We start from the raw sequence: 15323 nt of genomic DNA on the forward strand, positions 1-15323 counted from the left end.
TTATGCACATATGTTTATTGATAAAGACCCAATAATGTTTTGTATGGAGACGGTTTTAGGTTGACTTTTCATAGTTGGATAGGCAGCTTAAGATGTGTCCAAATCAGAGACTCATTATGCTTAACACAGTGGGAGGTCCTGGGGGGATGGGAACTAAAGGCCAAACAAGATCTCTACATTGGACTGTTGGAGCTAATACATGTTAGTTCCAGAGTAATACATGTTCTTTCCTTCGTTTATTCAGCAGTTAACACACTTTTTAAAAAAAGATTTTATTTATTTTTAGAGAGAGGGGAAGTGTGGGAGAAAGAGAGGGAGTGAAACATGCATCGGTTGCCTCTCATAGGCCCCCAACTGGTGACCTGGCCAGCAACCCAGGCACGTGCCCTGGCCAGAATCGAACTGATGACCTTTTGGATGGTGGGATGACACCCAGGCCACTGAGCTACACCAGTCAGGGCCAGTTAACACTTCTTGAACATTTAAAATGAACAAGGCATTTTGTGGGAGATAAAGATGAAGTAAAGCAATATTTCTCCTAGTGCTGCTTCTCCCAGTTTTTTTTTTTTTAATTATTTTTTAGAGAGAGGGAAAGGGAGGGAGAAGAAGAGGTAGAGAAACATCGATGTGAGAGAGAAACATCAATCAGTTGCATCTTGTTTGTGCCCCAACTGGGAACTGAACCCACAACCCAGGCATGTATCCTGACCAGCAATCAAACCCTCGACTTTTTGCTTTGCAGGACGATGTCCAACCAACTGAGCCTCACCAGTCAGGACACTCCCAGTTTTTAAGGAAAAGGAGCTCCTACCCTGGCTGGTGTGTCTCAGTGAATTGAGTGCTGGCCTGCAAACCAAAGGGACACCAGTGTGATTCCCAGTCAGGACATGTACCTGGGTTACAGGCCAGGTCCCCAGTAGGGGGCGCATAAGAGGCAAGCACACAGTGATGTTTCTCTCCCTCTCTTTCTCCCTCCCTTCCCCTTTCTCTAAAAATAAAATAAATAAAATCTTAAAGGAAAAAAAAGGAAAAGAAGCTTGCATAGGAACCTCCCTCTATACCCACTGTAGCCTCTTTTTCTATTTTTTTCTGGGCCTCAACTCTATTTTGGCTTTCTGGATTGATAACCATACTGGAAACTACTATTAGCCATTTCTTTCTTTCTTATCCTCATCCAAGGACATGCTTATTGATTTTAGAGAGAGGAAGGGAGGAGGAGAGGGAGAGAAACATCGTTCCATTGCCTCTGGTATGCGCCCCGACAAGGAACCAAATCTGCAACCTAAACATGTGCCCTGACTAGGAATTGAACCCATGACCTTTAGGTTTATGGTACAATGTTCCATAAACCAACTGAGCTATATAGGACAGGGCGTATTTGAGCATCACTTTTCCCACAGCCATTTTATGCTGTTTGTACTTGGCTAGCCACAAACTTGGACCACTTCCGTTTTCCCCACTTTTACTCCCAGCTTGCTGAGAGTACTGAACTGACCTTAGGAATCACTGGTTCTTTCAAGTAATCACCAGGCTGGATATTAAGCAGCCAGATGTGGTCTGCTCAGGAAAGAGATAAGGAAAAGAAAAAGTAGAAGCTCTGAAAGCATTTTCTAACAGAAAAAAAAGAGTTAGAGGTGTTAGTTCTCACACCATTTTCCTCTCTCTCCCTACCTTCCTTCTGGAATCTGAGACCATGAATATTTCCCTTTTTTCTCTGGCATTTAGTGAAGTGGATCTGTCTTCACAGCAGATGCAAGGTCCTTGTCTGTTTCACACTTCCCTGAGGCCCTGGGACTCCCAGGTACACTCTCAGGTAGTAGGATCCCTCACTAGTATCTAGGGTCTGAATATCTCCCTGGGTCAAACCTCTGGCAATCCTCACAGAGGCCTTAGAGAAGGTCTAAGCATCATGCTTTTTCTGCAGGAGACCTGTAATAAATAGGTAACGAGTATAAGGATGAATTCCTACCTTGCTTAATTGCTTTCTCTCCAAGTATTACTTTGGTCTTCTTGTCTCCTTATAGTTTTCTTCCTCTTTCGCAGGCCCCAAACTATTTTTTCTTCTATCATTCACTAGCTCTTATAAAGTATTGCCAGTAATATTGAATAGGAGCCAGTATTTGTGGGGTAAGGAGCAGACCCATTCCTGACAAGGTGTCTCCCTTCCCTGTCTGCTGCCACTTCTTCCCTGGGATGGGCCTGCCAGTGGTTGGCCCTGGGCAAGACTTACACGTCTGTGGTAAGGTGATGTTGTCTTCTTGCAGCAAAGAATCCTTATGTGTTATACAGTGTTAAATGTTCGCCATACTAACCCTACTATAAATTGTGTCTTATTATAACACTAATCTCTAATATGTGCTGGTATACTCTTCATATTTATATTGCTTAAGAAGGGTGGTTGTCTGCTCAATACTTTAAAGAACTTTAGGGGGAACCTTGTGAGAACCTCATTACCCTGCAGAATAAATGTTTTAATTATCAAAGTGGTAACAAATTATTTTGAATATTATAAATATGAAGTATTTATCTGGGTCTCAGATGTGTAACTATATTTAAATAAGAATATTTTGCAATTTTTTTCAAAAGAATTCAAGAGATGCAAATGGGCTATCAACCTCACTTTACAAAGAGAAGTCTCCCCTAAATCTTTAAATAGTCTTCTTAGGTCTCTTTTCCTAGTTCTACCTGTGGAAGATCTACCAAAATTAGCTTTGAGGACTTGGCAGTAGAATGAGGCTTTCATGTTCTTGTTGGCATCTTTTTTTTTTAGGAAGCAGTATCAATTTTTAATACAAAAAGTCTGGCCAAGTATTTGAAAGCTGTTGATGAACTGAAAAATAATGTAGCTGAAGATGAAAAGCTGTCTTTGGAAGAAAAGAGTAGAGACGTTTGTGCCCAGTGGGAGGTAAGAACATGCGTTCGTATCCGGGTGTACGCTTGTACATCTGACTATGGACCTGTGTGCCATCAGAGTCATTCCTGGTTGTCCTCCTGTCTACTGCGCATCACTCAGGGCTGATCCCTGCAGGCTGCGGTTCCCAGGTGCTATAGCGCTGGCTCCTGTGTTCGGCCGGTGACAACACTGGAGATTAGAAGGGAATCGGAGGAGGGGAAACCTGAAAGTCCAAAGGCTTTCTGACCCTCTCTTTCTTGGACAGTGTCTCTGGCAGCTGTGTCCCTGCCTGCGGCAGGTTCCTCAGTTCCAGCCTCTGGTTGGTGACCCTTCTGCCTGCACTCCACTGAAGCTCCCAGCCTAGTGGCGGGTAGCAGCTCTCTGCTGATGCTAATCTCTGGATTGCCTCACTGTCCCCTCTTTGGTTTTCACCTCTTGTGTAATCAGTCCTCAGCGTTTAATGCCCTCCGAGGTAAACATTTAGTGTCTTGTGGTTCCCTGGTTGGATCCCGCCTGAGATGACATATTGACACACATACCCAGAATTCCGTAGCAAAGTAGGTCTGGCTTTGGTGGCACATAGGCTTGGGTCCAGCAGCTGTGACCCTGGGGAAGTCGCTTAACTGCCAGAAACTTCACTGATGAAATGGGAATAACCCCACCGACTTAACAGGATTGTTGCAAAGATTTATGTAAAGGACCTGTCACAGAGATTGTTTGCAATAAATGGTAGTTAGTATTGAATATAGTTTTTTTGTGTTTATATGCATGCAGGTATGTATGAACATGTGAAGAGAGAGAGAATGAAGTAATGTCATTGAATATCTACTGTTCAAGTCCCTCTTAAAACATATGTTAAAGTAAACCTTATTTTAGACCTGTTTTATACTTACAGAATTAGTACAGATAGTACAGAGTTCCAGTATATTCCATGCCCAGTAGTCCCTACTGTTCACATCTTATATTTATATAGTACCTTTGTTACAAATGATGGGTTAATACTGACTCCAAGTTTATACTTTATTACTATTTAGTTTTTCCTAATGTGCTTTTTAATTTTTTGATCTTCACCTGAGTGTATGTTTATTGATATTAGAGTGAGGAGAAGGGGGGAAGAGAGAGAGAGAGAGAGAGAGAGAGAGAGAGAGAGAGAGAGAGAGAGAGAGATGGAGGAGAGAGGAGAAAGAGAAACATCACTGTGAGAGAGAAACATCAATTGGTTCCTTCCTGTATGCACCCTGACTGGGAATTGAACCCGCAACCTTTTGGTGTAGGGGATGATGCTCCAAGCAGCTGAGCCACCCAGCCAGGGCCCTAATGTGCTTTTTAATCTGTTCCAGAATACTATGCAAAATATATATTATAATATTTGGTTATTTCTGCATAGGCTCAGATGTGTGTTTTATATATATTTTCTCTCAGTCTGAAGCTCATCTCTTTAATTCTCTTAACAGTGCCTTTCCTAACTAAAACACATTTTTAGTAGTTAGAAAGAAAAAAATGTGTTTGTGGGTCTGATACATTTTTTAAAATTTTCCCCAAAGACACAAGGATGAATCAGAATTTCATAAGCTCTATTTCTATCCTTTGTTACTACAAGTATTTTTATTGTGTTTTTAATGGAAAACTTTTCAATATATTTTGTTCCCATGGTTAATATGTGTCTTTGTTTGTTTACAGTCTCTTCATCATGAAATGTCTTTGTATATTCAACAACTAAAAATAGATATTGAAAAAGGAAAAATTAGTGACAATATTTTAAGACTGGAAAAGCAAATAAATAGAGAAAAGAAACTAATTCGCAGAGGAAAGACCAAGGGTCTTATCAAGGAACATGAGGTAAACTACGCATTTTCCATTTGCACTTTGTCATCATTTTGAGATTTTTCTTAAAAGGAGTTGTGTATGACCTTGGCCTAGGATTGCATCTGCCCTGAAAATGACTTCAGCTGTCTCATCCTCTGTGGATTATTCTTATACACTTCAAGTTCAAACTAGAGCCTGTGATTCTTACATTTTAGAAGTGAGAAAAATTTAGCATTGAGTTAATAGTTTGTGACTTCCCTTGATATGTTTCAGTGACCACTGTCCTTTAGGGTCTGGTTACCAACCTGTCACCTGTTACTGAGGTACCCAAAGTTACTTTTGTGAGGACACAGTGTCCTCACAAGTACAGCTTTTGTGATAGATATCAAACCAGGATAGAAGCCAACTAGGCAAATCTAATGTCTCCTTTTGGTCCCCATCCTGTTTGATTGCTTCTATGTATTGGGTTGGCTAAAAAGTCTGTTACGTTTTTTTTCTCCCATACAATGGCTCTAGTAGCTCTTAGTTGTCTTTAACTTCATTCAAGACAATTGTGTTAGGTTGTATTGTGACAACTGTCATATCAGTGTGCATAAAAAAACTTATCAAAATTGATGAATTTCTATGCAGCCACTTTAATATTGAAGATGGAAGAAAATGCACAACATTTTTTGCATATTATGTTTTGTTATTTCAAGAAGGATAAAAACAACTGAAATGCAAAACAAGATTTGTGCAGTAATGGAGAGGGTTCTGTGACTGATCGAGTGTGTCAAAAGTGGTTTGCGAAGTTTCTTGGTACCATTGCCATTTTGGCCAAATATTTCTTAGCTGTGGGGCTTTCTTATGCACTGGAAGATGTTTAGCAGCACTCATATCCTGAGATAGCTGACATACTCAAAATATCCAAATTAATAAAGTTATTGATGAAAATGAAAAATATATATTTTATTTTACAGAATAAAACATAATGGACTTTTTAGCTAACCCAATATTTGATAATACTGACCTCTGTTTTCATTTCTTTTAATTTTTTTTCCTGCTGTGGCTCTCCTAATGTCAATCTCTTGCTTTCTCTTATTTTCTTATTTTTTTGTGTGCAGTTTTTTTAAATGTACTTCACAAATGTCACCTTCTTATTGTTTTATCTCAATGTTTTAGTTTTGAGAGTTTCCGTTTTGGGCTAATTTTGGCTCTAGGCAATTTTATGCATGCTGGGGTTTTAGCTGCCTTCTCTCCTATGGTGGTGCCTAAATCTTTATGAGCAGCTGAGTCCTTCGCTCTGAGCTCCAGGTTCTGTTTCCAACGGAGACACCACAGTGTCCTTCAGAGACCTCACATTCAGCACGTCCAAACATGAACCAATGGCATCTTCTCTCAAACATTTCTTCCTCCTACAGACCCTGTTTATGACAGGCATTGCTGTCTCAGCATCTCCTTCCTTTCCTTCCCACTCGGCCTGAATGGAGTCTGTTGCCAAGTTCCATCTGTTACTCTTCAGAACAGCTGCTTCTTTTCCTTCCTTGCCATCGGTGTTGCCACTTCCCTTAGCCTGGGTTATTTTCTCAGCGTGGTGAAGGTGGCATCATCATTACCCCTTCAAAGTGACCCCTTTGAATGACAGATCTGTGTCCCTGGCTCACCAATACTCCCAGGACATTTCCAAACTCCTGAGGAGGCCATTCAAGTTCTTCAGAACATCTGGGGCTTTTCCTCTTTAGGCTGCTCCCTCTGTTAGGAATGCTCTCTCTGCCCCTTTACCTGGAGCTCCTCATTCTCTCCACATGAAGCTCGTGTTCCCTCATGTGAACTAGGCTTTCTCTGACTCCCTAAGGCAAGTTAGTGGCTCTGTTCTATCACTTTTCACACTCTGCTCATTATTTGTGTGTGTACTGTAGGAGAGGAAAAAGTTTTCCTTGCCTTCTTAGCGTCCCTATCTGGGTCTGAAAATGAAACTGACAAAGATTAACAAGAGATAAACATACACATCTTACTGAATTTTCACATGCACCTGGGAGCTTTCAAAGAGATTGAAGACCTAAAGAAGTGACCGGAGCAGGAACCTTTTGTACCTTTTAGACAAAGAATACATTTGTGAAGAATTGGCAAGACAACAGGGTTTGAGCTGGTGGTGGTAAATGGTGAAGAAGTGAGTGGAGGGATAAATGTTAGTTTAATAGGATTTGTTTGCAGATTCCTCTGGTGCTATCTCTGGGCTGGGAAGTGTTTATTTCCAGTAAAAGGAAACTTTGTTTCCCATATTTAGGCAGAAAAGGGAGAGCTTTTTCTGCATTTTCTGCTGCTTAATTGCCTTCAGCTCAAAATAATTTTCAGGTCACAGAGGCATATTTTGGCTCTGGCTGGGTGGCTCAGTTGGTTGACTGTCCTCCCCTACCCCCGGAGGTTGTGGGTTCGATTCCCGGTCAGTGCATATACCTAGATTGTGAGTTAAGTTCCCAGCTGGGTACATATAGGAGGTAACTGATCAACTTTTCTGCCTCACATTGACCGATGTTCTCTGTCTGTTGCCCTTCCTCTCTCTCTCAAATCAATAAAAACATTTCCTCGGGTGAGGATTAAAAAAAAAGGCTTATTTGGGGGTGACACATTCTGGTTTTCTTACTCCAGAATGGGACTGTGGCACATCCCTTCAGGGCTGACTGCCCATCTTTGCTTCTCCGTGCCCGTCCCACGCCCGGCACACAGCACACACAGCGGACAGGCGTCCAGCAGACTCTGCTGCAAGAGGCACGCACATCTGTTGTGTCTAATCCTCGTGGACTGATTATGTAAACTCATTTGGAACACATTTCCTGCTTTGTTTCCTCAATTAGGCCTGCTTTTCTCAGGAAGGCGGTCTGTACCAGCTTGATCGCCACATGGACGTCCTGCGGGAGCTGTGTGAAGAGCTGACTTCACAGAAGAGGCAACAGGAAGTGCGGAGAGTGCTCAAAGATTATGAACAAAAAATTGAAAGGCTTCGGAAAAGTGCTTCTGAGATTCACACGACACTGCAGCACACAGTGGGAGGCACATCGAAAAACAAGTTAGTGCTTCATCAGAATAGCGATGTGTCAGGGAAAACACAGATAAAGCCTCCTGCGAGAGCAAATGATATTGAGTATTATTATGCATTCCCTTTCGGGCTTCATGTTCTCCCTCTATTTCAGTATGCAATTTTGATTCCTTCCTAGGGGGGCCGTGGACGCGTCTGAGAACGGAGGAAGGAATACCCACAGTGAGGTGCCCTCTGCAAACTCAAATAATCAGCCATCAACTGAAAAGGTGATAAATGTGGATAATGTGTTTGAGAAGTAAACTCAGTGAAAAGGCCAAGTGTACAGTAATCCCCTTCTCGTTGATTAAGTGATGGTTTTAATTATCCGATAGCTTTCATCATCTGAGAATTCCCACTTAAAGCATGCAAGAAGGGTTGCTCTTCAAAGAATTAGAATGAAGCAAAGCTGTAGCAAGCATAACTTAATTTTCCGCTGAGGGTACAGACAGTTTTTTTAAAAAGAGACCATTTTGAGTCATTATGAATACATGTCAACAGAGCACATTACTGTTGAGGGTATAAAAGGTTAAGTTTAATCAGTACAGATGCCTTAGTGTCATTGAGATGAGGTAGTTCATTTATCATTTGTCTTTTGCTCATTATAATATCTTTTACTTTCTTTGGGATTTGAATTTTCATTTGGAATCTTAGGGAAGTGGGCACTTGCTGTATATCACAACCCAGATGGCCAATCAGAAGGTGTGGGGAAGGAACAAGGTATATTTGTTTTGAGAGGTCTACTCCTGCATGCTAGGCTTCTGTCTGCTTTTGACTGTTGCTATGTGGTCGCAGTCAGCAAGAGCATTTAGGGGTCGGGGGAACTCCTTCACTGTGCTGACCTCCCAAGTAGAAGGTGAGACTCCGTGTATTAAGTCTTCCCTGTCCCATGGGAAGACCTTTCTCTGAGCTGAGAAACCTCAAGTAAATTGTATTATGTCCTGGGGTATAAAGAATCAATAATATGCCTTTGTATCAAAAAGTGTTTATCTGTTTTACACAACTTATTTTGAAGGTACTGTGTTTGCTATTTTGTGTATTTGTTTAGGCAGTAGAATCGATTAAGAATCTGAACCTGGAATCAGAGTTGAAGCCTCACCAGGAAGAAAACATGGAGAAGTATGAAAAGGATCGCAATACATCTATGAATAGTTTACTGGAGAGGTAAACTCTTTCAAATGACTGGAAAGTCTACCAAAAATCTTTCAGCAACGCAGACATGTTATACTTTCATGAGTTCTCACTGATTTATGCATGTGGTCCAGCAACTTAAACAGAGATTCCTTGGGGTTTTCTTAGGTGTAATTGACAGTAATTGAAGAACTTTTTGTCTTATTCTTTAAATTAAGTAATGTCACATTTATTTTTTCCCAGGTTTGATGCACACAGAGAAACACTTGAACTACACCTGCAAAACAACAAATTTAGGATTACTTCTGATTTCCCTAGTGATAGGGAAAGGAGTAGTGCTTGTCTGCAGGATAAATTGAAAGATCTACAGGTAATTATTGAAAATATTATTAGAGTTCATCTTTTATTGGAAAAATAATACCACCATGAGGAGAGAGATCACCACTTTTGTTGAGGTCCCTTATGCAAGATGTTTCCAAAGAACTTTGTTGGATTGCATTTCTAATGTCACCTGATTCTAGGAAGTGATTTGCACCCAAGTATCAAACCCAGGAAAGGCTTTGGTTCAGGGTCCTAATTTATTGCTCATGCTCTAATTTGATACTCTAGACACTGTGACTTGCAAAATTTTGGATAGTGCTTAGGAGGGAAATGAGGGCTTCAGATGAATTGGTCAGAACAGTGTGGTTGAAAGGCAATTTTAACCAACCTTTCTTGCTTCTAGGTTGCTCTAAAATTAACAATACATGAAAAACCAGTGACTCTAAATATTTTTCAGTTTATCATCTTAACCAGGTTGTCACAGTGTCTCTGTGATGTTGGACAATAAGAAAGGGCCATGCAGTTGAGGGGGTTTTCACTCTAGGTGTTGGCTGATCTTCCTGGAGAGCCATCAGAGGATGTATTGCATTTGATTCAAGAGCTAAAGAAGAAAACAGTCTAGCTGGTGGTAGGCACGTCAGTTGTAAGCTGTTTTTTATTTCGAAGATGATCTGTGCATTGTAGTGCAACACGTGTGTACTTGGAAGTGCAGTAGAGTGAATCCTCACAGAACACACATCCAGTAGAGAAAAGGCCATGGGTGGTTCCTACGGTGCCCTCCCACATTTTCTAGTTTCCTTTTTTTTTTTGATGCCTTTTTCTGAGTCACACTTTACGGACTGGCTCCTCTCTGTTTTGCATATGAATAAGCAAAATTCCTGTGTTAAAATCTCTGTTGTTCAAATGATGGAGTTAGCATGTTTTCAAAGCAATTAAGAAACTGTCTTGAGACCTTACTCTAGGGACTGAATAATAAATTGGTTAGAAAAGCTATACTAATCCTTGGGGAAAATGAAGAATAAATTATACTTGTGGGCACGCAGTAAAATTCCCTCAAAAAAAAAAAAAGAACCAAGATAAGGTGCTAAAATGGTACAGAATTTTTAGGCATTTAATTATAAAGCATAAATTAATTTTATTCACTTCTCATTTGTTAGAAATAGTTTTGGCTCACTCCAATTTTCCTTTAGTTTAGGGAGAATTAAAGATTTATTATCTAGGGGAAATAGAATGTCTGTTCTTACAACTGTTGTGTCTTTTTTTTTTTAATTTTATTTTAATCATTGTTCAAGTACAGTTTTCTCCCTTGTACTTCCAATCCAGCCCTCCTCCCAACCCTTCCCACTTCCCTCCCATTACTACCCTCCCCCTAGCTTTTGTCCATGTATCCTTTAAATTTGTTCCTGTGAACCCTTCCCATTGTCCCCTGAAATTCCCTCTTCTCTCCCCTGTGGTCACTGTCAGCCTGTCCTCTATTTCAGTGTCTTTGGTTATATTTTGCTTGTTTGTTTGTTTTGTTGTTTAGGTTCCTGTTAAAGGTGAGATCATATGGTATTTGTCTTTCGCTGCCTGGCTTGTTTCGCTTAGCATAACAACTGTTGTGTCTTTCTGGATTGCATTCTGCGCACCTAACTTAAGGGAGTTTGGAATTGGATGGAAGCCACATTGTCGACCCCCTTGACTTCAGTAAAAGGGTCCTCCGACAGCACAGTTAGTGTCATTGTTCCCTGGTAGATACTTGTGGGTGATTGGAAGATAATGTTTTTTAAATGTATTTTTATGTGAAACTTTGTGTCTCCAGTTGGTGGCTATCTCATTTTGTAAGAACAGAATAATTGTGCCTATTAACATACAAGTTGATAAATAAATTTATGTATTTCCATCCAGGTCTTAAAAAATGAAACTGATGCTTTCTGGAAAGAGTTTGAGATGATATCATTGCAGCTAGAAGAGCTTGAGAGTGACGGAAAGAAGCCTTTTATAATTAAAGCAAGAGACGGATTAAAGGACAAAGAAAGAGAGTTTCAGATGATTCTTAAGACCAGGTATAATTCTGAGACCTATTGATAATGAATATTCAACTTTTAAATGCCATTTTAAGCTGGTCTAGTGCTGTACTAGTCCGTTACTTTATTTACTCATCACAACAACCACAGGAGAGGCTGCCATTTTACTGGCGAGCAAACTGATGGGGAGGTTAAGTAACCTAACCGATCCACACTGCTGGCCAGAGACTTACGTGGAATTGAAAGTCTGTTGAGTTCCCAAAATCATCCTCTTCCCAATGTCCCCTTGGGCTTGAATTTGGTCCTATTGCATGACTTCTCTGGGCCTTTCCTAATTTTTAATTTCCTAATTTCTAAAATGAGTGTGCTATAATCACCCCTATACATAGGATATGCATCCCCGGTACATGTCCCTGTTTTACTTTGGAGGAAACTGAGGCTCCAAGTCTGTATGTTGTCTATCCAGGGCCACACATTTCAATTCATTATTAGTAGAGCCTATTCTTGGCTCTGTTATATTTCTACTAAAAAAGCAATTAGTATTTATAATGAGGCCTCTTTGTCATCAAGGCAGTGTTAAATCGTATGCAGTAATTTGTATTTTTCAATTTTCCATTCAGTGTGGTATGTTAAACTATTAAGAATACTTATATAGGAAACAACTCATTCTTTGCCATTTTGGATCGCTGGGTTTGGGTTTTAATGTGATGCTCTATACATATTGTGTGTATTTGTATTAGACAATTATTTGCTGTTCTTGGTTAAGTAGTGGCACTACTGTGTTTTATAGGGTATCTTTCTGCTCAGTTTCCCCCTACATCTTGTTTGTTTGTCCCCTAGAATGGAGTCTTTGGAGATGGCGCTGCAGGTCGTATTACCTGTGGAGGAGGAGTCGCTCCTTCTCTGTGGCTCAGACCTCCTTCTTCACGAAGTGGCTGTTCGAGAACTTCACCTCACTGATGCTGATGGCCTGTATCAAAACCTGAGAGTAAGTATAAGTTCTCACCGTATAGTTATAGAATCATCAATTCCTTCGAGATTTATACATGTTTATGCATTTTCAATTACACACCAATAGTATGTATTTAGAATATAAGCCATGACAGAAAATCTTCAGACTTGTTATTTATTTCTTAACTCTTTAATTCCTTTCAAATTTGGAAGTAGGTACTGTGAAGTCAATGGTGAGATATTTTCTTTGAATTCAACATGAAGGGTTCCTTATGAATGTCTTTTCCAGTGACTGAAATCTTAAATATCTGCTAGACTCATATGCTTATATTGTCATATTCCACAGATTTCTTATTCCAAATCCCACCATAAGTAAAAAATATTTGTTTTATTTTTCAGATTATAAACAGATGTCTCAATAGTTAATTCCAATTATTTTCATTGAAGCAATAGATTTATATTCTTGCTTTCTTTTGGGGATTGGAACATCAGGAAGGGTATCAGATAAAGAAGCAGCTGGGCCGTCTGATCATTTGTAATGAAAATGTTGACACTGTCAGCCTTGGTTAAACTGAGAAGCACTTTTCTAGATTAAACCTAGTTACAGACTTTGAGGGTAGTTTCTTACATGCAGTCTTACTTTTTTCTACCTTAGTCTTTTCAGCTTTCCTTACCTTTATTTTAGGATATTCAAGATTCTATAGCGAAACAGATAGAAATATGTAACAGTTTGGAGCAGTCAAGCAACTTCGAATTAAAGGAATTACACCCACTTGATCTACATGCAACACAGGCTATTATAGTAAAACACAGATCGCAACTTGAAGAAATGAACCACAGGATCCAGACAAGCAAAGATGCCCTCAGGGCTCTGGAAGATTTTCTGGCTTCTCTGAGAACAGCTGAACTCCCCGTTGGCCTTGTTACAGACCTTTCAGCCTCAGCTACACAGGTGGTACCAGAAAATACTTTGACAGTAAAAAATAAAGAAGGAGAAATTTATCTGATGAAGGATAAGGCCAGACATTTGGATAAACGTTTGAAGACACTTGATATAAGCTTTAAAGATGCAGAACGGGGTGAAGAGGCTTCCTGTGAAAAACTCCTTGACGCCCTGTCCAAACACTTATTTGAGACACGTGGTTGTGGCGGACAGGAGAAACTCACTGAAGAAGACAAACTACTACAAACTTGTACTCTGAAAAATAACGAGCTCCTGAAAAACGTTCTAGATGTGCACAGTCAGCTCAGTAAAATTGGTCTCAAGGATCCGACTGTTCCAGCTGTAAAACAACGGTAAGTATTGTTTCCGTCAGTTTCCATCCAAGGTGACGTTTTTCTGTCTTTTCAAATATCCATTAGATGAAACAGATACTTCCTGTCTTTCTGTTTCTGTTCCACCCTACTCCATTCAACCTTCAGCATTCTTTTTTGTAGACTTTTCAGACAAACTTCCTTTTTGTCAATAGTGTGCTTTTATAAGATGTTATATAATTCTTTTTCTTTGAAGTTTTCATTCTCATGAACTAAGATATGGATAGAGTACATGAGTTGTGCTGTGTATTTATTAGGGTGTTCTCCTGATGGGGGAAGACCTGGCAAACTCTACATGTTTGACAATGAAGAAATAAGTGGTAGGAGATGCACATGCCACACCTCATCCCTACTTCTTCCTTTATTATTCAGGTTCATCCTTCCTTCCATCAGGACTAGGGTGGGATTGAGTAGGAGGGTGCGGGATTGGGATCCCACGCTAAGGGTAGTGTGAATTCTGTGGGCTGAGCAGAATTGGGGTAAACTGATGCTGACAGCCCTCAATATGAGTGCTGCTATTTTCGTTCTGCCAGTCAGAGCCGGCCTCTCAGTCCTGACAGTGACAATGTTAGGAAGAATCCCTTTTGTGGAGCTCCTGTCCCCTTAGTAAGTCCCTCCCACTTTCTGTCTCCATGCGCATCTGTAGTCCTTCAGGTCCAGTGGTCTCTTGAGGCTCTTTAACTGACCAAGCTCTTCCCTCTGAAATTTCCCTCTGACTTCAGTCTCAATGAGACTTCCATTCCTACAGTACCCCAGTTCTTAATGAGGTGTTGAATGAGATACTAATTTACTATTAATTCATTAATAGATTTTATTATAGATTCAGAAAGAATAAGTACATAAATTAAATAGTTTATTCATAAAACCATACATTTATAACTAATAAATTGCTTTCATTCTTAATTTAGTTATTAACACAGCAGATAAGTGGTCTGTGCTAGGCATTGTTTTAGGTACTAGGGGTATAGCAGTTAATAGAATAGACAAAAATTCTTGCCCTTCGTAGAACTTATTACGAAGAGGGAGGAGTCAGATATTCAGTGTGTTTGATGATAATAAAAGCTATAGAAAAAAATTAAGCAAAGAAGGACAAGGGGTTGCAATTCAAAGGGAGACATTAGGGACAGATGTACTAAGAAGGTGACCTTGAAGTAAGTTAGAAGGGATGAGAGCTTGCCAAGTGACCACCAACCTGGAGGAAGGGCCTTCCAGGCTAAGGGAGCAGTGGGTGCAAAGGCCAGGTGTGAGCCTGGGCCTGGCATGTCTGAGGAGAAGCTAGGAAGTGAGGAGGGCAGCAGTGAAGGGGAGAGGTATGAAGGGAGTCAGAGGTGCTGGATAGGGTGGGGCTTAGCTCATGAAAGGACTTCTGGGCCATGTGATTTCTTTGGGTTTTACTTTGAGTGGCATTGGGAAGTCACTAGAGGATTCTGAGCAGAAGGAAGTGATTGAGTTTTCATTGTACCAGCTTCTCTGTGATTCATGTGTTGACTGTGGACTGACTGTAGGAGTCAAGGGGAGACGTAGGAAGTCTAGTTTGACCTATTTCAGTAATCCAGATGAAGTATGATGGTGGTGTGGACCAGTGGTGAAATGGTGAAAAAAAAAAAAAAGGGTTTCGATTCTGTATACATTTTGAAGGGAAAGTCTACAGGATTTGTTGACACATTGGACATAGGATGTTACAGAAATATTGGAATTAACATTAACTGAGGTGAGAAAGCCTATAGTTTACAAGGTAATGAATAAAAGATCAGGTGTGCTCAGTTTTAGAAATGATAGGTACAAAATAATTCTTTGGCTTTCATGTATGGATATCAATAAGACTCTTAAAAATAGGTGGTATTAG

The 15323-nt window shown here is 40.2% G+C and overlaps 1 protein-coding gene across 8 annotated transcripts in view; it reads left to right on the forward strand.

The window, feature by feature from the left end:
* Positions 1-15323, forward strand: part of SYNE2 (spectrin repeat containing nuclear envelope protein 2) — a 289942-nt gene that overhangs the window by 99905 nt on the left and 174714 nt on the right. For all 8 annotated transcript variants that reach the window (XM_045822428.1, XM_045822429.1, XM_045822433.1 and 5 more), the window contains exons 22-30: positions 2771-2905; positions 4574-4732; positions 7534-7745; positions 7894-7984; positions 8803-8918; positions 9129-9255; positions 11094-11251; positions 12053-12200; positions 12849-13459. In XM_045822428.1, coding sequence (XP_045678384.1) covers positions 2771-2905; positions 4574-4732; positions 7534-7745; positions 7894-7984; positions 8803-8918; positions 9129-9255; positions 11094-11251; positions 12053-12200; positions 12849-13459 — 1757 coding nt within the window. The remainder of the gene's footprint in view (positions 1-2770; positions 2906-4573; positions 4733-7533; positions 7746-7893; positions 7985-8802; positions 8919-9128; positions 9256-11093; positions 11252-12052; positions 12201-12848; positions 13460-15323) is intronic.

Source organism: Phyllostomus hastatus, unplaced genomic scaffold (genome assembly GCF_019186645.2).
Source record: "Phyllostomus hastatus isolate PE091 unplaced genomic scaffold, TTU_PhHast_1.1 phas_scaffold_501, whole genome shotgun sequence".
NCBI lineage: Eukaryota > Metazoa > Chordata > Mammalia > Chiroptera > Phyllostomidae > Phyllostomus > Phyllostomus hastatus.